Source organism: Carassius auratus, chromosome 4 (assembly GCF_003368295.1).
Source record: "Carassius auratus strain Wakin chromosome 4, ASM336829v1, whole genome shotgun sequence".
Taxonomy (NCBI): domain Eukaryota; kingdom Metazoa; phylum Chordata; class Actinopteri; order Cypriniformes; family Cyprinidae; genus Carassius; species Carassius auratus.
The window spans coordinates 25830779-25852620 of record NC_039246.1 but is presented as its reverse complement, the minus strand read 5'-3'; the positions used below and the strand labels follow the sequence as shown (position 1 = coordinate 25852620).

At 36.2% G+C, this 21842-nt stretch overlaps 1 protein-coding gene and 1 pseudogene across 1 annotated transcript; both read left to right on the top strand.

Moving 5' to 3' along the window:
- The first annotated feature begins 2643 nt into the window (after positions 1-2643).
- LOC113064037 (DNA helicase B-like) lies at positions 2644-10773 on the top strand (annotated as a pseudogene).
- A 482-nt stretch (positions 10774-11255) lies between these two features.
- On the top strand, positions 11256-20605 carry LOC113056953 (deoxyribose-phosphate aldolase-like). The gene is made up of 10 exons (XM_026223918.1): positions 11256-11414; positions 11900-11997; positions 12070-12217; positions 13088-13183; positions 13307-13441; positions 13626-13754; positions 18674-18786; positions 18869-19017; positions 19866-20014; positions 20505-20605. Exons 1-10 carry the CDS (start codon positions 11384-11386, stop codon positions 20603-20605), a joined length of 1149 nt encoding a protein of 382 aa, XP_026079703.1. The 5' UTR covers positions 11256-11383.
- Positions 20606-21842: the final 1237 nt, after the last annotated feature.

Sequence of the window (21842 nt, the reverse complement as noted above, 5' to 3'; positions counted from 1 at the left end):
ATATATTTTGGTTGCTTAGCGCTCCAGGAAGCCCTTAAATTCTTACTCAAGGAAGCTCCTGGTCTCGAAGATCATAAATCATCACAGATTGTGGCATTTATGAGGTAAGATCTCATTCAAAGGTAAAACAAAATATATATATATATATCCTTAAGCTGCTTCTCATGTTTACATTGAAATCATCTTCGTTTCTCAAAGGAAACCTACAACTTGGAAAGAACCATATGTAAACAGTATGTTGCTCATAGAAGATCAATTTTGATCAATTTTGACACAAACCATATTTAAAACTCTCAGTTTGGCCCTCCTGTCACTTACAACTCAAAAACTTGCATTGCAACAAATGTAGTTGAGTCCCAAATAAATGGTAACCTAAAATTATTGCTTTTACTTAAAGGAGGGACTGTCAGTTGATCAATGAGCTTTGCTGCAAGCATTATTCACATCATGTTACAAAGTAAGTAAAATCATACTACTTTCAATTTCATCACCTTTACTGGTTCCCTTTTTAACAGTTTGTATTCCTATTTTGTTTCCGTTAGGACTCATGAAAATAAAATATACTTTGAAGTGGGGGATAAAGTATGCTGCACAAAAAATGGCTATATCTCAGAAGCAGATAATGAGAACATGGAAGAAGAGCATGCACATGATATTGCTGGAACGTCCCAAGATATTCCAAGTACCCAAAGAAAAAATGAACAGAAGCAAGTGAAAAAAGAAAGAATGTGCAATGGGGAAATTTTCTTCATTAAAGCGGTGAAGTGTTTGGGAAAATGCCTTGATTTGATATTGTCTTGCTTTTTTTTACAATACTAAAAAGTCTTTAATCTGAAATATGTGGTGTTAAAGTAAACTGACATCAATTTGTGAGCAGTTAGAATGATTACATGAATTTGATTGGTGCATTTTTATCATATTTTCATCCAAACCCAGGATGTAATTGACAAGGATATGGGAGCAAGATGCAAAACAAGACGCTACTTGACCCTAGATGATGAAAACGGCCGTGTGGTGACTTCTAACTACAGTGAACTACAGAAAGAGTGTAAACTGTGCCATGCTTGGGCAAGAACCATTCACACCTTTCAGGTCTACAGTTCACACATACACTCTGGATGATCTTTGTTTAAAATGAACACCTAATATTAGCATCTGTCTCAGTTTCATGCAACTAATCATGTTTTGTCTTCACCTTAGGGCTCGGAGGCTGAAACAATTGTGTACGTTCTTGGAAATACCTTTGTTCAAAACTGGCAGCACGTATACACTGCGGTGACGCGCGGTCAGAAGCGTGTGTATGTGGTGGGTAGAGAGCGTGATCTAGCAAGAGCCATTGAGAAAAGGATCACCCCTCGTAACACACGACTGCGTGGCCGTGTCAAGGAGATAGTTGCCCAACTAAATTTTGAGGACTCTTTCACTCAGTCTGATTGCAGTCCAGACTCAAAGCGTCAGAGAGTGAACTAATAAAGGTGACAGAGTAAAACATGTGTAAATGATCAAAAGTACACTGATATTCTTTTTAACCTATGGCCTACTCTTGCTCTAGCAAACCACTTCAGAAGAGCCTCCATTGGAAAGCAGAAACTGAAGTCCCAAATATCACAGCAAGGAGCTGATTATTCCCTGATGATTCCTAATTCAAGATCTAATTCAAACCAGTGCAAATACAAAGTCTCAGGATATTTACTTTAAAACAAATATGCTGTATTTGAAAGAAACGATTGCACTATTTCTTTTTCAGTAATGATAGAATACATTTTATTTCTATTATTGTTAACTTTCTGAAATTAGGTAGTCTTAATAATGCGTTTGTATAAGTGATTATACTATTGACATTATGTGGCACTGTCTTACCCTAGTATATGAATATATTATAATATATCAAATATTAATCATGTAATCAGATTTTGTGCGTGTGTGTTTGTTAAGTTTGAATTATACTTTTTATTACAATATAACGTATTTGTTCTCAGCTCTGCATCTTCCCTATTTTACTTTTGACTGCATATTCTAACTGTTTTTGATGGCATGTTTTTATGTTATTTTTTATTTTTTATTACTTTGTCTGAATGGCATGTAATTGGATGTGCACATCTAACATTTCAGCACAATTGTCAATTTACAATGAACAATAAATCAATATTAAGAATGATTAAAATAATTTATGTTGATTTCTTTGTTAATCGCATTTAAAATACATCTACATGCAGTTTGATGTTCATGTTATCTTTATGCTATTTTTATCCTCCCTTTGGTTTGTTAAAAAAAAAAAAAGTAAAATAAAATAAAAAGTAGCTGACTGCAGATTTATCGAGCTTGAAAGATTACATTTGGGACCAGAAAGAAAATGATAATAATTACATATAGAATTATTAATTTAATATAGGTTTATTTAGTTTTTGTTTAACCTTTTTTATAATGTTATAAAATAGGTTTTGCATGCAATTAATAAATAAAAATGAAAATTATTTTTTCCCTATACTCTTGAATAAATGCATTTTATTTTGTAATACTATGCCTGATAGTTTTGTTTATTTTTGACTTGTTTAGTGAATCCATTGACAGGAAGCTGCAAATAAACTGATCGGACTTTTATTTTGGCGTAATGCGCCAATGTTGACTTGCTTACAGTCAACGAGTCAAGAACTGAACCGCGAACTGTCGAAATCTTCAAACATGGCGCTGCAAAGTCCCACCGCTGGACTAAAAACCATAACTGGTTACATTTTGCCCGAACGACACGCTGTACAGTCAAACCAAGAAGATGTTTCTGAAAGTGAAGATGAAGAAGAGGAAACACAGCCCGAGTTTCTGGACATGAAGAGATGGATTCTGTTTCATCTGGGGGAAACATGTTTAAATCTTCCGTGGTGGCGTCAAAAGAAGGTAAAACAACACATTTACTAACAAACATTTGTTATCCCTTGGTTGTTTAATTGTTAAATGATCACAAGGTGAAAAAAATAAACAGTTTTAACAAGTAAAATAGGATAATAAAACATCAATATTTTTATTGTTTAACTTTGCTAGTCACGTAACGTTAACCATGTTTACGTTTTACGCGGTTGCAGGTAAGAAAGAACCGTGTTTATATTGTTTCATTGTAATAAGAAAACAAAGTATCAATGTTTACATATGGACGTTTTTTATGTGTTAAATTGGGGGTAAACGTATTCATAATAAAACATAACAAATGTTATAAGTTACTCTTTGTATTTTGTTTTTGATAATGCCTTTTCCCGTGTAATGTTTATCTTGTATGCCATTTTTTCACTTTCAGGCATGTTTGCTTAATTTGTAATTTCCTCTCTTAAATTGTTATGTAATTCCTTATATTGTAAAATTTTTATTCAGAGCTGTAAATCTTTAAATTTTGAGTAACGTTAACCTGTTGAACACCAAAACAAGCATGGCACATCACTGACCTGCAAGTAGTGATAGATTTGTTTATTTACTTTGTTACAGGTATCCTTTGTTACAGTCTACCTGTCACAAGAAAACATAATCATATGTAAAGGTTATTTAGTTACAAAGTCTCCTGTTTACAGTTTCACTGTTAAAATTAATCTTATTACAGATAATGTTGCTATAACAAAGCGTTTAGTACAATCAACATTGTTATGTCTAAATTCTGTTAAAATCTACCTTTCATTTTGTCTCACTTCTTGAAGATAATGAAGCTTATTTGTACATTAACTCACTTGTATTATTTTTGTTTATATACATATAGTCTTTATTTATGGACCAAAAGGCCTCATGCATGTCTTATCATTTTCTTTTGCAGTTCCATTCATGGTCGGTAATAAGATGTATCAGGTTGATGGCCGTTTTCCCCTCCATGACCCCTGGTGGGAGGTTACCTGTACAATTCGCCAAGGCCGGCACAAAAATTTTGTTAAAGGCTTCCCCTCCCTACAGACTCCGTACTGATCTGGGAACAGAGGGCCGGTCACTTGTGTCTCTCTTTCTTAAAGCATGTAAGGCAGAACCTGACTTTGTTAACTTGTTTATGGAGTGGTTGCCCAACGACAGACGTGTGGAGCTTGGCAATGTGCTGGACGTCCTGCAGGATTTTGAAGATTCATCTCCTGAGAATAAAGCTGTGGCTAAACAGCTCAAGTCAAATGTCAATCGCTCAGGTTGGAAATGTATACCATGTTTTGCTTCTATAATTTCTATGACACAAGTAAAGTGATTTTTGGTAGAATTATTACATTTAGCAAAAATTCTAAACATGTTTTGTCGTAAAACAAAGACACAGAAGACCCTCGGCACAACCAGACCTGAAGTAACTTTCTAGAGCTTAATCTGATGCCTGAACCTTAAATAGACACTTCTGCATGTATAATGAATATGAAAAAGTGATATTGATAACATAATCATATCTATGTACTTTAATCAAAACAGCGGCATGGACACACATTCGAGTTGCCAGCTTGTACCCTGAAATCATGAAATACTTACCGACATTGCTGCCAGGCCAGTTTATGGACATAATAAACAAAGGAAGGATGGATCACGTGCCAGAAACTTCTAAGCGAGATGATTCTACAACTACAGAAGGAAGCGATACAAATGTATTGGCCAAACTTGAGGAGCTCATTAAAACTGATGTATGGAAGCTGGGCTTCAATTATGTAAGATGGCTACTCTGATGGTTTGGTTTGAAATCTTAAGCTTACTTTATTTCCTGCATTGTTTTTTTAAATTTTTTAATATGATTATTTTTCAACAGATCATGTTTAAAGAATTACATCTGGTCCGATGTGAAGCACAAATGGAGGCCTTCAAGCTCTGTCATTTATTTGGAGTATCCCGGTGCTGCAACGTAATGCCTTGCTGTTGTATACAGAACTGAAAAGACACTGCGGAGCCACTGGTAGCACATACGCCGACCGGGAGCTGCTGGAGAAGAATATATCGAATGAGACGGGACATCTGGGCACCTGGGAAGCTTTAAGTTTCCTTGTGGAGCAGGGGGTGCTTAAAAGAGAAGGTGACAGGGTGGCACTTCGGAACCTCTTCGGCTACGAGAAAGGCATTGCCGAATGCTTGAGGGGCCTTGTTGAGGGAGACCCCTGGAAGATCCACTTGGATGTGAGAGAGGTTCTTCGTGAAGCTCAACTGGATAGATTAAGGGCGAAGGCCCGGGAAAACCACAGTATGACTCTCTCTAAGAAATCTAAGGCTGATGCAAAAACATCAGTTTCAGAAGCACAAAATGACATTGTTCAGGAGGTTAAGGTTGAGCAGATGGATCTTGCGTTTCCTCAGCCTGCTACTTCAAGCGCAGTCCATCACAATGGAGCAATTACAACATGTGATTCTTGTCAGTCCTATGAAATTACAAAGCTCACTATTAAGGAGGAAAGTGTAACTTCAGACTCCTCAAATGACTCCACTAACTTTGACATTGATCCCTCAACTATAGAGCTAGACCCCGATCAAGTGCGAGCAGCAGAAATGATGTGCACCAACCCGGTGACTGTGATCAGTGGGAAGGGGGGTTGTGGGAAGACCACAGTGGTCAGCCTGGTGTTTAAGGCGGCCATTGAGCAACAGACAAGTGACAGAGAAGAGGTGCTGAAGGCCTGTGAGGACTTTCAGAATGACTCTCAGGGGTCCAGTAATGGTCTGCTGTCAGATGTTCACAAGGAGAAAAAAGATAATGAAAGTAGTGACAGTGATGAAAAGCCTGTAGAGGTTCTCCTCACTGCTCCTACAGGAAGAGCTGCTTCACTTCTCACTAAGAGAACCGGTTTCACTGCTTATACTATGCACCAGGTATAGTCTGCGTAACCTAACATAACTTTACATTACATCGAATTTCCTGATATAACCTTACATGACTTAAAGATTACATACAAACATAAGGATTAAAATAATACACTAGATACAACTTTACATGACTTAATTTCTTCTGCAACATAACATAATGTTACATAAACAATTGTACACAACATAACAATATAAACACAAGTTAACATATATTTACACTACATATCATAACAACTTTACATATAACTGTATTTCACAGTTGCATAAAATTTTAATGATGGTACATGTCTTAAACTTTACATTATATTAGATAAAGTGTCATAATATAGTAATACTAATAATAATATAACTTTACTAACTTAATCATAACAACTTTACATAGTATTTCGCAGCATTATATGCCATAAACATTACGTAAAATTTCAGAACTTAATGTTAATTATTGTATTAATTTTTTTTTACAGTGGAACATTGTATTTCATAACATAATGTTACATATACAGTACATAACGTAATACTACTTAATATTTCTTGACATTTAAACAGCATTTACTTAACTTTAGAAAACATTTTATACATCACACTTGTACAAGGTTTGGTAATGGTTAATGCACTGTTGCTGTTTTAACATGTTTCAGTTGCTTTAAATACCTTGTATTAGTTACATATATTACACAGAAAAAAATCCCCATTCTTTTAGGTTTTATGGAGTTTCATGAACACAAAAAAAGATGGAAGTGGAAATCCTGAGGCATGGAAGTTCTCGAAGGTGCGGGTGCTGGTGGTCGACGAGGGGAGCTTGGTGTCTGTTCAGATCCTGCACTCTATTCTCAGCATGCTTACCAAACACGCAGAACTCCAGAAGTTCATCCTTTTGGGTAAAGGCATATTGCGTGCATAATACTTTTTTTTAGGGTTTATTTACAATGCATTTTATTGGCAACATTATTCTATAGCTTAAGTACCTTCTTGTATTACTATTAAACAAGCAAAAACATTTATTTGTCTCTGCAGGTGATGTGAGACAGTTGCCCAGCATTGAGCCTGGAAACACACTGTACGATCTGTTTACAGGTCTCAGGAAGGTCCGGTGGGCTATTGAGATGCGGACCAACCATCGTTCAGAGTCTGAGCTCATCGTCAAAAACGCTGGAGTGTGAGCAGATAGTTTGAATTCTTCAATGTTTTATAGGGTTATATAAATTAATACAATCTTCCTCCTTTTAGTACCTTTGTGGTTCACAGACTGCCGTGTGTGTGTATGTTTAATATGGACTCAAACCTTTATTAATTATACTTTTGTTATTTCCATAAACTTTCAGCATCTCAGAGATGGGTATAAAAAAACATTACAGTCCTCTGGAGTTTGATGCCACTGTAGACATGATGAGACCTTCCAAAGTGCCATCTGACAAAAGGTTCATTTTTGTCCAAATCTGTGGTGAAAATGATGGATTTGGTAAGTGAGCAGTTATGAAAAATGTGAACATGTTGGATGTTTTTCAGTGCATTTATTCTTTTTAGAACACTTTGTTTTTATAAGCTGGGACTGTAGAATGATGTGTGGTAATTACACTGTGACTGTGCCTCAGAAGCACATCAATTGCTCATGCATCAAAGGTGTGAACCTGACGGCCCGTGCAATCAGAATAGCAAAAGAAACAGACTTAGATCGGTTAGACTTAGATATTGGTTCCTGTATGTCTAGCATATTGCAGGATTTCAAAGGATAGTTCCTGAAAACACACTTCCTGTCATCTGTGAATCCTTCGACACCTTGGGTTGAGATCAGTCAATCAATCCAGAAGCTAGACAGCCATCTTCAATACATTTCACTCCCCACAAGCACTTTGGTGCAAGTTTATTGCAATTATAATAACAAAAGCTCTTGACGAACATTATTGTATGAGGTGTAATGTTACGAATTCACTATAATGGGCAAAATGTCTGTATTTGAAGTTTATTTAATCATATTTTGCTGCATAGACCTCCAGGATGCCATTACATTCTTACTTCAGGAAGGTCCTGGACTGGAGGATCATAAATTGTCACAGTTTGTGGCTTTCAGAAGGTAAGACCGATTACAGTTTGTCACACTATGCTGAGAATCTTTTTCTGCAAATGCTGTCCCTGAGGCTAAAATTGCTGTTCTTACTGTTCACAGAAAGGACTGCGAGTTGATCAATGAGCTTTGTTGTAAACATTATTCTAAACATATTACAAGGTGTGTGAATAGAAGTTATTCCTTTTCTTATAACTAAATAAGTAGGACCTTTATAGGTTATGTTTTTAGCAAATATTTTGGTGTTAATATTCAGTTTCATTTATTTCAGGACTTCCAAAAACAAATTGAACTTTCAACCAGAAGATAAAGTTTGCTGCACTAAGAATGGCTATGTGACACACCATGAGGAAAAGAAAGAAGTAGTGACTTCCTCTGATACTGCCAGAGCTGAACAAGACCGCGCTCGGTCTTCCCATGATGATGCTGGAAATCAGACACAAAATGAACAGACGAAAGAGAAGAAAAAGCGACTGTGCAATGGGGAAATTTTCTTCATTAAAGATGTACTGATTATTTATTGAGCAATTTATATTTGTTTTCATTTAATACTCCCCAAATTCTGGCTGGAGAAATAGAACAAGTATTTTTTAAATTCTTTATAAATTCTAAATGCTTAGTTTTAAGTACATGAGTAATTATATATAAATGTAACTTGCCATTGTTATTGTTTATCAATCACAGGATGTGACTAAAGAGGATGAGGAAAACGGACGTAAAATGATACGCTTCCTGACACTAGATGATGACAATGGATGTGTGGTGACTTGTAGCTACAGGGAGCTACAGAGAGAGTGTAAACTGCGCCATGCTTGGGCAAGAACCATTCACACCTTTCAGGTACTGATCCTCTGTTAATTTATGGCCCCATTCACACCTGACATCAGCATTTGTTTCAGCTTCATGCAGCTCTTTGTTTTCTCACTTTAGGGCTCAGAGGCCGAAACTATTGTGTACGTTCTCGGAGACAGCACTGCTCAAAACTGGCAGCACGTATACACTGCAGTAACACGCGGTCAGAAGCGTGTTTATGTGGTGGGTAGAGAGCGTGATCTAGAAGAAGCCATCAAGAGATGGATCATCCCCGTAACACACGATTGTGCCGCTTCGTCACGAACGTAGTTTCCCAGCAATGTCCTGAAGTCTCGTTGACTCAGTCTGCCTTCAGTCAGAATCAAGTAGAAACTCCTGTGAACCACGGTTTCGGCCCTTCACAGTCCACACCAGTGGCCTCGCAGACCCCTAGTCGCCACCACTCGAAGCTGTCCAGACCTTCATGTGTACACCACCTCTATAAAGATCGAAATGAACGAAGCCATCAAACATCAAACGATATCCATTTACAAGATGATGTAGCATTCACTCAAACCTACTCTTGGTCGCCTATGGACAGTTGCGATGAGCCAAGCAAAATGCACAATGAAAATGCATTCGAATTATCCAATCATGTTGATAATGCGCCACTGTTAGAAGAGTTCAGCTCTCCCTCGAATGAATGCAGTAGGGGCTCTAAACGGGTTATCCCTGTAGACATCTGCTCTACACCAACTAAACAACCAAAGGTAATGGATGCACTAGAACATCTGGAAATGATAAACAAAAAATGTGTCATTATGTAACTGTGATTACAAAAATAATAATTGCTAACTGTTTAATGGATGAAGATCTCAATAAGCTTTACTTGCCACGTGTACATTGGTGCAATGACATTATAATTGTGCAATGATGAAGAAATATGTATTTACACTAATATATTATAAATTAAAAAAGATGCAGCAAAGCAATGAAATAAAAAGTGCAAACAGATGTCCATGTATTATCAAACACTGAATTGAATATGCAGAAATAATCATTTTAATTGGATGATGTGTCAGATCTTTATGTTTAAGATTATAAAATTCATTGCAAATCATTTTCAAAATGTATAATATATAATGTCCATGTGATATTATTGGAAATGTAAGTCCTATACTAAAGGTTTTTGGCTGAATGTGCATAACATTCTGTCATCTCCTCTCCAGCAAACCACTTCAGAAGAGTCTCCGCTGGGCAGCTCAAGGCTGAAGCTTCTGTCCATTACCAGTCCCGGCCCCAAATCTGGAAGGCAGCTCTTCCCAGACAATTCATGTTCTCACAGGAAACCGCCTTAGTGTGGTCCGTGCCAAGACCACGTCGAAGCTGTAAAGAATGTAATTAATGCGTATTTTGGGGGGTGGTTTTCAGAGCATTTGGATGAGCACGAGTTAGCGTTTACATAACGATTAATTATGAATAATTTGCTAATTTCACTCATGATTTCTGTTATCTAAAATAGGACTTTACTGTTTAATAATAGTCATAAGAAAAAGAATGCCAAGAATAACTATATCTTGTTATATATTGTGATACTGTGGAAGAAATGTGTGAGTTCCATTTGCTGTAAGGCATCCTTAGAAAATCATTATTTTTAAATCATATGTAACTAACAATTGTGTAAAAGAATGATAAAATCTGAAATTTGCCATTTTACACACCAATACAAGAAAACGTTACCGTATCTAGATCAGATTTGTAATTGAAGCTTGTCCTTGTTTCTTACGATGTCATTTTAAAATACTTTTATATGTTTATCTAATATCTTACTAGCAAACTAGCAAACGTTATGCAGGGTATAAAAAAAAAAAGAAAAAACTCCCCTCAGTGTTTATATAATGTAAATCAGAGTTTCTATCTATTAGGGCCAGAGCAATGTTTTTGTTCTACACTGAAGAATTTAGGATTTCTTAACAACGGTTAGGATGCACTTTAAAATCTCAATACATTTTGATTGGTCATTGTATTGTTATTGTTGCCATAATTTCACTTTTTATTTAAAGCCTGAAGGATGTGACAGGTTATTTTAAAAGCTCAGCATGACAGTTGTCTAACAATAAACCACTGAACAGTAACATTTTTGTTTGTTTGTTTATTCTAATTCAAATGCCTGCTTGATATATGTATATGAAATATTCTTGTCCTTTTAACTTCACTTTTAATATATTTTAATATACACATTTTGTATAAATTAAACATTTAAAATGTAAGTTAATTTAAAAGTTTTTAAATTTAAAGCTGGATTGGGTAATTAGTGTAAATATTTTACATTGCACATTAAGTACTTTGTTATATTGATTAAAATATTTTTTGTATACTTATGCATACTTTCGCATACATAAGAGAATGTCAGTGTCCGATACTCTATTGTCTGACACTGACTCTTATTTTTCCTGTTTAAAATAAGTAGATTCATATATTATTTACCTTCAAAAAGAAATCCCACTGCTCTAGTGTGATTTTGGAGCCTTCACTAACGTTAGTTTAAAAAAAAAAAGAAAAGAAAGAACGTCATCATTCTACGCCTTATGTATCTGTGGAATGATTGGCTGAAAGAGTGACGTGTCAGTGACGAGCGATCCCGGAAGACTCGTATTGTTAAAGCTGTCAGTGTGCAGGGATACTACTTTCCAAAATTAACAAATATTTTCAGTTAATTTCATTGAGTAATTTGAATTTAACATCATGTCCGCTAGAAATCCAGGAATGGATCTTGGTGAGCTGTTTTTTTTCTATCGTGTTATCATTTTCTCCAAACGAATCCGAGCTTTTACATACCGCTACATTTTCCACGTGATAATGTGAACATTAGATTAAACAAGGCAGAAAACATGAAAAAATTCTTTTTATTTTATTTGTGTAAGTGGTGTAATTTAGTCTATACATCTAACATTGAACATGTAAAGTGCAAAGTATATTCTTGGTGTTATGTGCAGTTAATTTTTAACTCCATCTGCTTCTGTCCCGTTCTAAACTCCAAAATTCAACCTTCTGCTGATCTTTGTAATTCATTTCAAGTCTTATTCTGGATTTCGTTCTTTCTTCCAAATATACAGTTGATTTCAAACCATTTACAGCTGAAATGCACTTAATGAATCTCACATGACTTATGTGTCTCATGACTCGCATTGAGAAGAGGGAAATAACAAGACAAAACTGACTTTAAGACCTCTTTTATTATTTATTCTTGCTTTATTTTAGATCTTGAATGGGTGTCGAAAGTCAGAGTCAACACTCAGGCTGTTCTTAAACGAGCTCAGCAGATCCAGGGACGCAAAGTGGCCAAAAAACAGTGGCAGGTAAATAGTTGACTGTATTTTTGCTTTATGTCAGCTCAAATACATCTTTATTGACCTGCATTGTTATTGTAGGCTGCCTGGCTGCTGAAGGCCGTCACATGCATTGACCTGACAACACTCGCTGGTGACGATACACCTTCAAATGTCCATCGACTCTGCATGAAGGCCACACAGCCGATCCGGCATGATCTGCTGAAGAGCATGGACATGCACGACAAAGGTCTGTCACAAAGGTGCCTCTGTCTGGAGGATTGTTTCATGTCACATCATCCCTCTTGGCACTTGAATTCCACTGATTCCACGTCTTTCTGTTATATTCTTTTACTAAGATTGCTGTTTGCTATAATGTAAAACTATTTTTTCCCTTAAACATAACTAAAAATGTATTTAAAACCTATTAAACAAATTACTGTTAGATGCATTATTCATAATAATGGATCAGATTCAGATATTTAGATCCCATGCAGATTTACTAGAACTACGTAGGTCAGCCTAATTACAAATAAATCACAATAAAGAAAAAATAAATAAATAATAAAACATTACACTTAAAAAATGTATCAAATGCAATAGTAAATAGATTTATAATGTCACAAAAGATTACAGTTTCAAAATTTGTTTCCATAAAAAAAAAAAAAAAAATTATTAAGCAGCACAACTGTTGTCAACATTGATAAAAAGTTACATAAATATGGATGTAATTGTTTCTAGAGCAGTTTTTATTTGTTAAACTATTTTATTAATGTTATATCTTCTATAATATATATTATATTTGATACTGTATTTATGGTTGTCAGAATCAATAACATAAGCTTGTCACTGTAGATCTGCCCACAAGAGGGAAACAAAGCTCTTTCACAGAAGTTGATTTGCTGAAGAGATCAGTGATTTACACTGAACAACTTAAATATTCTACAGTTTGCTAAATAAAACCGTAGTATGCAACATCATAAACAGCAGACATTAACAGGACTTTTAAGAATTTTTCTTTATAAGTTTATGCTGTATTTTATTTTTTACAATTGTGTCTTTACATTAAATAAATTTTCGCTGATTTGAACACTGTGTGTGTGTGTGTGCGTGATTTCAGGAATCACGACTGCAGCGGTATGTGTGTACCCATCACGGGTGGCTGATGCTGTGAAGTCTCTTAAAGCAGCCAAATCTAGTCTTCCTGTTGCATCTGGTAAGACGTTTGAAACCGCTCATCTTAAAACACGTTTCATTCCTTCTTCAAACAGCTTCCCAGAGAGGGTGCAACTGCATTGTCTCACCTCAGGGTCTCTTTTGCTCATTCTCTTTGCTTCAGTGGCAACTGGTTTTCCTGCTGGACAAACTCCATTGAAGACCCGTCTTGAGGAGGTACAGATGGCGGTGGAAGATGGTGCTACAGAGATCGATATTGTCATCAACCGGACTTTGGCACTCACTGGGCAGTGGACAGGTGTGTGTAAGCAGAGCGCTAAAGGAATTCCTTCTTAAACAAGCCTGTTGCTCTTGGTTTACGCTGGTTTCTTTCAGACTGAGCAGCTGACATTGGCCATAACCATCAGCATGGTTTTCCTTAGTTCTTGTTTGATATTTTATTAAACCAACAACCTGTTGAGAGATCATTTTTGTCTCCTCAGCTCTCTACGATGAGATCCGGCAGTTCAGAGAGGCCTGTGGAGACGCCCATATGAAGACCATCCTGGCGGTGGGAGAGCTGGGAACCTTCACAAACGTCTACAAGGCCAGTCTGGTGTCCATGATGGCAGGTGAGAACATTAAGCTAGAAATGGGATTTCTGTAGGAAACTGCTTGCAGCTGTGCAGCCTTGAATCAATAATAAATAAAAGTCTAGTTTATTTTACATGATCATTTTTAAGTCACTGTCAAGGAAGGTTTTCAAACCGTTTATTTCTTAACAGGACATCGATGTGAACACAGGTGTCAATTATACGTCTGTGTCATGTCTTGTAGCATGAGCATTTTGCATCATTGCCCTTCGAGCTTGATTTGCTTCAGTGGTATTAATATTCCTTATTGCAAAATATATGTAAATATCAGAGGGCATGAATTATTATTATTATTATTTTTATTTTATTTTATTTAGATAATTTAAATTATTGTTATTATTCTTTCATTCATTCATTCATTCAGTTGTTTTACATTACTTATTTTTGGACATGTTTTTCAAATGTTAAAAATAATAAATAATATTTATATTTTATTATAAAAATACTTACTTTTTAAAGAAATAATAGGCTTCTGTCAAACTATTAGATAAGGATTTCTTTTCAGGAATTAATTTAACTTTTAATTATTTTAATAATCCCCTCCCCCATATTATATCAGGAAAGTTGTCAACCTGATATTAATTTTATGCCTTTAAAAATATATATAATATATTTATATTTTTAATTACAAATTTAGTTTTTATAAATGTATACAGTGGGGCTCGAAAGTTTGGGCACCCCTTGCAGAAGCTGTGAAAATATGAGTAATTTTCAAAAAAATAAGAGAGATCATACTAAATACATGTTATTTTTTATTTAGTACTGTCCTGAGTAAGATATTGTACATAAAAGGTATTATTATTTAGTCTACAAGACAAAAAAATTGCTGAAATTATTAAAATAACCCCCTCAAAAGTTTGGGAACCCTTGGTTCTTAGTACTGTGTTCTGTTACCTGATGATCCTCGACTGTCTTTCTGTTTTGTGATGGTTGTGCATGAGTCCCTTGTTTGTTCTGAACAGTTAAACTGAGCAGTGTTCTTCAGAAAAATCTTTAAGGTCCTGCAGATTCTTCAGTTTTCCAGCATCTTTTCATATTTGAACCCTTTCCATCAGTGACTTTTTGATTTTGAGATACATCTTATCACACTGAGGACATTTGAGGCACTCAAACACAACTATTTAAAAAGATTCAAACATTCACTGATGCTCTGAAGGAGACAAGATGCATTAAGAGCTGGGGGGTGAAAACTTTTGAACACGATGAAGATGGCCAAATTCGTCTTATTTTGTTGAAATATAATTTTCTTCCATTTAGTTCTGCCCTTCGTAAGCAACAGAAGATACTTGTATGTTTCCCGGAACACAAATTAAGTACAATTTACCTTGATCTTCAAATTCCAAAAGTTTTCACCCCCCAGCTCGTAATGCATCTTACGAGCTGGGGGGTGAAACAGAAAGACAGTCAGAAAGACAGTCGAGGATCATCAGGTGACCACACACAGTACTAAGAACTAAGGGTTCCCAAACTTTTGAGTGGGATTATTTTTAACAATTTCAGCATTTTTTTGTCTTGTGGACTAAATGTTAATATCTTTTATCTACAATATCCTAGTCAGGACAGAAATATATAAAAAATAACATGCATTTAGTATGATCTCTCTTATTTTTTGAAAATTACTCATATTTTCACAGATTGCTCAAACCTTCGAGCCCCACTGTAGTTATTAAAGCATTTATTTATTTTAACATATGTAATTATTTAACAATTTATTTTAAATGTATTGTATTGTAGAACATACATTTATTATCCATTATTGTGTCATTAAGGCTTCATTTTTTTCTGTCAAAAATGTATGCATGCATGTTTTTATTTATGCATGTATTTATTAATATTGTACAGTTTCATTTGTTTCCCTTTTGTCATAAAAATGCACAAATACTGTTGAGTGCCTGTGCAGTAACAGCATTCACCAGCAGGGACTAACTGAACAAGTTAACCTATTAAATCTGACCTCCTGGTATGATCAAAACTAACAGGGATGCTTGCCTTAGCAAGTTTGATCTTATGCCCACAGGGTGGCGCCATTGCTCATCCTTTCTGCACTTTGCCATCCAGATGTCCAAACGCACACATATACACACACACACACACACACACAGAGCAGTCCAGTGACTGTATGCTTAAATAGCCATTGCACATTAAGCCGATTACTGTACCCAATTGTCAGCGGCTCTGATAGGGATCGTTATTAAAATGCATTGCTTTTGTCGCCGCGCTCATTCCTTAATCTCCCCTTGTTCCTATGAATTGCATATGAGGTTTCTGAAATTGAATGATAATTTCACCTATTAATCTGCGACGCCGGAGCTATTTTACTCCCACGCTCTCCGGCAGTGTCCCCCCGCACCGCCGCAAATGAATAGAGCTTCATTACTGTCGCCCGCGTTTAATAACCGTTATCCATTATCATGTAATTAAGACTCCCCAGAACGAATCTCAAGGATTATGTCAGTTTGAGGAGAGGGTGAGCAATAGAGTGAAAGAGTGTCGGAGGAAAGGGGAAGGGGTGGAAAAAAGAGTGGAAAAACACATAGAAAGTATCTTTAATGAACTGTAAAATGTTCATCTTGTTCTGTGTGGTAATGAACAGTCATTAGACACGAGGAAGGGCAGGCGGACTCGGGTGCTGGGGGTTAGAGCTGGTCCACAGTTTGTGGTTCATCCATTAGAAGCGTCATTTTATCTTCTATTTTTATCGGAACGCTGATAAACCGTAATTGGCTATGAAGGAGAGGAAGGGAGAAATGAAAGCTCTTATTGATGAACGAACGCACACCCTCTGCGCCCTCTCGACGGGACCATATGTTCTTGTCTAGCCTCCCCTGCCCTCGCGACTAATGTCCTGTCGGGGTGCAAAAAACTGACGCCTCTCCGAAGTGCTTGAATGGAGGTGCTAAAAATGTGCAGGACTTTCTATTTTCAGAGCTCGTTGAAAATGTGAACTTTGACCTGTCAGTCTGAACAAAAACAAGTGTCAGATGGAAGTTTTTGGGGGTTGTTAACGAAGTGACAGTTCGAATGACTAACCGGTTTGACCTGTAGTATGCAGATGCAGTCTGACAATTAAAAACATGTTGTTTGAAATCTTTCAGTCTTCGCACTCATGTCAGTTTTGAAGATCTTAATATAATTTTCAAGAAAGTTTCAGCTCGATGGAAATATCATGTGGTGTAATCCTCAAGTAAAATTAATAGCTTATTTCTTTTACAATTTTGAATACATGCGATTGAATGAATCTTAAAGGGATAGTTCACCAAAAAATGACAATTATGTCATTAATGACTCACCCTCATGTCGTTCCAAACCCGTAAGACCTCCGTTCATCTTCGTAACACAGTTTACGATATTTTAGATTTTAGTCCGAGAGCTCTCAGTCCCTCCATTGAAACTGTGTGTACGGTATACTGTCCATGTCCAGAAAGGTAAGAAAAACATCATCAAAGTAGTCCATGTGACATCAGAGGGTCAGTTAGAATTTGTTGAAGCATCGAAAATACATTTTGGTCCAAAAATAACAAAAACTATGACTTTATTCAGCATTGTCTTCTCTTCCGGGGTCTGTTGTGAGCGTGTTCAAGTGTAGTGATATCCGGTTCGCAAACAAATCGCTCGATGTAACCGGATCTTCTTGAACCAGTTCACCAAATAGAACTGAATCATTTGAAACTGTTCGCGTCTCTACTAAGCATTAATCCAAAGATTTACTCGTTCTCGAGTCAAGAACCGTTTCTGTCGGACGTGTCTGATTCGAGAAAGGAGGACCTGATGATACTGCACATGTGGCGATTCAGCGTGAAGCAGACCGACACTCAGAGCGTCTGAACCGAACTGATTCTTTTGGTGATTTGCGAACCGGATATCACCACACTTGAACTCTCTCACAACAGACCCGGAAGAGAAGACAATGCTGAATAAAGTCATAGTTTTTGTTATTTTTGGACCAAAATGTATTTTCAATGTTTCAACAAATTCTAACGGACCCTCTGATGTCACATGGACTACTTTGATGATGTTTTTCTTACCTTTCTGGACATGGACAGTATACCATACATAGGTTTTCAATGGAGGGACAGAAAGCTCTCTGACTAAATCTAAAATATCTTAAACTGTGTTCCAGAGATGAACGGAGGTCACATGGGTTTGGAACAACATGAGGGTGAGTCATTAATCACATAATTTTTATTTTTGGGTGGAACTATCCTTTAATGATTTTGTTCAAAAAGGTTTTTACAAATAATCTTAAAGGGGCAAAATTATTCACAGTATGGTTAGTTGCTAAATGCTACATGCTGTGGACTTGCAAAATACATGTGATATTTACCTCAAAATGTGATATGACCTCACATTTTTTTTTAAATCTACAATAAATGTTTTTTATCTCAAGATTTTGAATAATTTTAATTTGCTTAGATAATTCATACAGTATTTTGAATACTTGAACTTGAATACATGTGAGTGTATTTCTTATCGATTATGTTCAAAAAAGGGTTTTAAATGTATTTTCTTAGGTCATATATCATAATTCGAGGTACATAATCTATACATAAAAGGTCAAATTATTTGATATCAAGACTTGTTGGCCATTTTATATATATATATATATATACACACACACACACACACACACATACATACATACACACACTATCACTATTACTTTAAAGGGTTTTCTCTTTGAGATTTAAATAATTTGTGTTATGTAAATGTAATATGTATATATTTGATTATTATTATTTATTTAAATAAAGATAGATAATATAGATATAGACATAATATACATTTAGAAATTAGAATAATTGTCTACATTGGCTTTGGCCTAAATAATCATCAAAGTGGACCAGACTTCATGCCAGTAGTCAAAAGGTTTTGTGTCTCCTGTATTTTGTAACCACTAGGATCTGACTTCATCAAAACTTCAACTGGCAAGGAGTCAGTCAATGCCACTTACCCCGTTGCCATCGTAATGGTGCGGGCCATCCGTGACTACTACTTAAGGACAGGCTATAAGGTAAACGACCCATTGAATCTCCAAATCACCTTCTTTTCCATAATCATCCAGCCTGTTGACTGATGCATCCGTTGTTCCTCAGGTGGGTTTCAAGCCCGCGGGAGGCATCCGTACGGCGCAGGAGTCTCTGGTGTGGCTGACCCTGATGAAGGAAGAGCTTGGAGACGAGTGGCTCAGTCCTCACCTTTTCCGGCTGGGAGCGAGTAGCCTGCTAGCTGACATGAACGGCAGGTAATTAAACCAACACTGTGTTTCACACTCTCAGCTCCACTCTATTCTGGCTTCAGGTGTGATAAACTGATAATTACCACCCATTAAGGATGGAAACAGACACTATTCAGGGAGTGCAGAGTCGTGACCCTGGTATGCTGTGATGAATAGGATCTAGATTATTCCTTTTATTTATGTATTAGAATAAATGTAACCACTTTTGACAAAGCTTTTATCAATTTAGGTAGATTTGCTGCAGCTGAATTATTTTTAATCTGTCTTTTTATTATACAGATTTACCATTACGTGACTGGACGCTATCCTGCATATCATGAACTCCCTATGGCCTGAATCTGTGCAAAATCATGGGAGATTTCACCAATGAAAACTGTTCAGATCAGCCAGTGATGTGATGGAAATAAGTCATATCTGTTTATGAGGTCAATTATAAGTTATATTATAAGTCACCCAAAAATGAAATTGTATCATTTTTTTCAGCTGTTCCAAAATTTTTATTAATTTGTTGAACAAAAATAGATATTTGAAGAATGTTGGTAACCAAACAGTTCATGGTAGCCATTGACTTCCATTGTGTGGAAAAAGAAAATACTAAGTGAATAGGTACCGTCAATTAGCTACCAGCATTCTTCAGATATCTTTTTAACAATGGAAGAAAGTAACTCATACAGGTTTGGAACAAGTTGAAGGTGAGTAAATGATGACAGAATTGTAATTTTTGAGTTAAACTAATCCCTTTAAATGAAGTCCAGTATTTTCATCATAAACTAAGAATATATTTTATTCTAATGTAAAAACTTGAGTTGTGAATGTCTATTTCAAGTTATCTTGCATAATAATTCAAACCCAAGAACATATCTGGATTTCCTGGATGACATGGTGCAACCTGAACCATCTGAAGTAAAAGTGCTCACTTTACGTCAGCGCAAAGGCCTCGTTGCATCACTTTCTCACATCTACGATTCCCAGCAGTTGTTCCTCAGACAAGTGTACAGATCTCGTAAGCTTCAACTGGGGTTACGCTAGCACTGTCCGAGGCTGATGTTATTTGACTTCCGCTGAACTAATTTCATTAATCAAGCGCTGGATGTTCAGAAGTGTGTGTTTGGGATTTAATTAAGAGGGGTTAAGAGAGTTTAAATGATCAGATAAAGCTGCGTGCCAGTTAGAGCTTCGTTTGAAGATGGAGAACTTTCTTTTTCTTCTCTCTCTTTCTTCTTTAATTAAGAGATCTCGGGCCGTACCCTTGACTGGGATGGAGGATAAATGACCGAATTAATTGTGGAATGGGGAATGAGCCGAGAGGTGAGAGTAGAGCAGGATGGAAACTTCTGTAAATTCAGTCTGAAAACTGGAGCACAAATAGATTTGTATTCACAGAGAAGCGATAAAAGCTATCTATCTATCTATCTATCTATCTATCTATCTATCTATCTATCTCAACATGTTGATTGGCAGCTGTGTGTCTGTGTGTGCCTGTGTCTCATTAGCAGGGACTCTGGTAGTTTATGAGACCACACTGGCAGGACTGAGTAAGAGTGATGGAGCCCCGGCGCTCCGTCTGGTTCTCCCCACCTCCCTCAGGCCATGACAGATTAGCTTCACTTACATAAAGGCATGTAGATCATCTGCAATCTGGACCGTGGCCCGCGCCACCAAGCCAGATAACACTGAGGGATTGAGCTAGGCCTTTCAGATTGATTCTCCCCTCCACAGACAAACACTTCCTCTTCTTTGCTCTCGTCCCTGTTTTTCTTCCGTTCTTGCCTCTCCTTTACTCAATCACTTTCTGTCCTTTAGGCAGGGTATCCGCTGCAGTTGTGCTTTGTGTTTCATACAAGGTCATATAGCTGGCAGATATAATATGCGTATTTTATTAATCTTCATCCAACACACAAAACAACTCTTTAATCACACATTCTATGCCAAAATAAACAAATCTGACTACATAATACATGTGAAGAAATACACGTTTGTATATTATACAGTATTCAAGTACCAGTAAGTTATGTCTAGAGCTGGATGATTATACTGTATGGTCAAAAAGCCTCATCTTAAAATGTAGGATATTTAAGGTGAATAAAATATGGTCAAAAATATAGTTTTCTATTGCATTTTTTCACTGGTGAACAGAAATAAATCATTTAAACAAATATTTGAATATATAAAAATGGCAAATGGAGACATTATTTTATGACGATTTTACGAGTTGAACTGATTCACAAATGTAATTCAAAAATATTAACTCAATATATTTTTGTTTCTGAAATTTGTCTCATTGTGTCCTTTTGTATTGCCAGGAAAAGTATCGTGAATGTAAAGCAATATATCGCCCAGCCCTAGTTTTAACAGTTTCCGCCATAAATCACATTTTCTTTCTTTCTTTCAAATCTTTATGAACACATCCATTTGTTCTAGCAGTCTAATTTGATTATGAGGTCATGCAGTGAATGAAATGTAAATGAACCCAGGAAACAGCTGAAATGCCAAAGGGAATGACTGAATTACATGTGAATTATTCATTAGAATATGTAGGTCTACTGTTGAAGGCGCTGTTTTGCATTTGAAGTGTTTCATTACATTTGGACGTACACATCTGATACAATTCCTAAAATCCCATAGAAAATCTTGTAATGGTAAAACTTGTGGTTCACAACAGCATTCCCAACGGGGTCCAAAAATTAACACTCACCAAGTGCCAAATGTATGTGAAAATTGGCTTTGGCAAGTAAATAAAACTTGCTTTCAGTTGACTGGGAACTCAGACATAATGCATGGTTTTAAGATTTGTAAGAACATTATTTTGCCTTCAATGTGATCGATGTAAA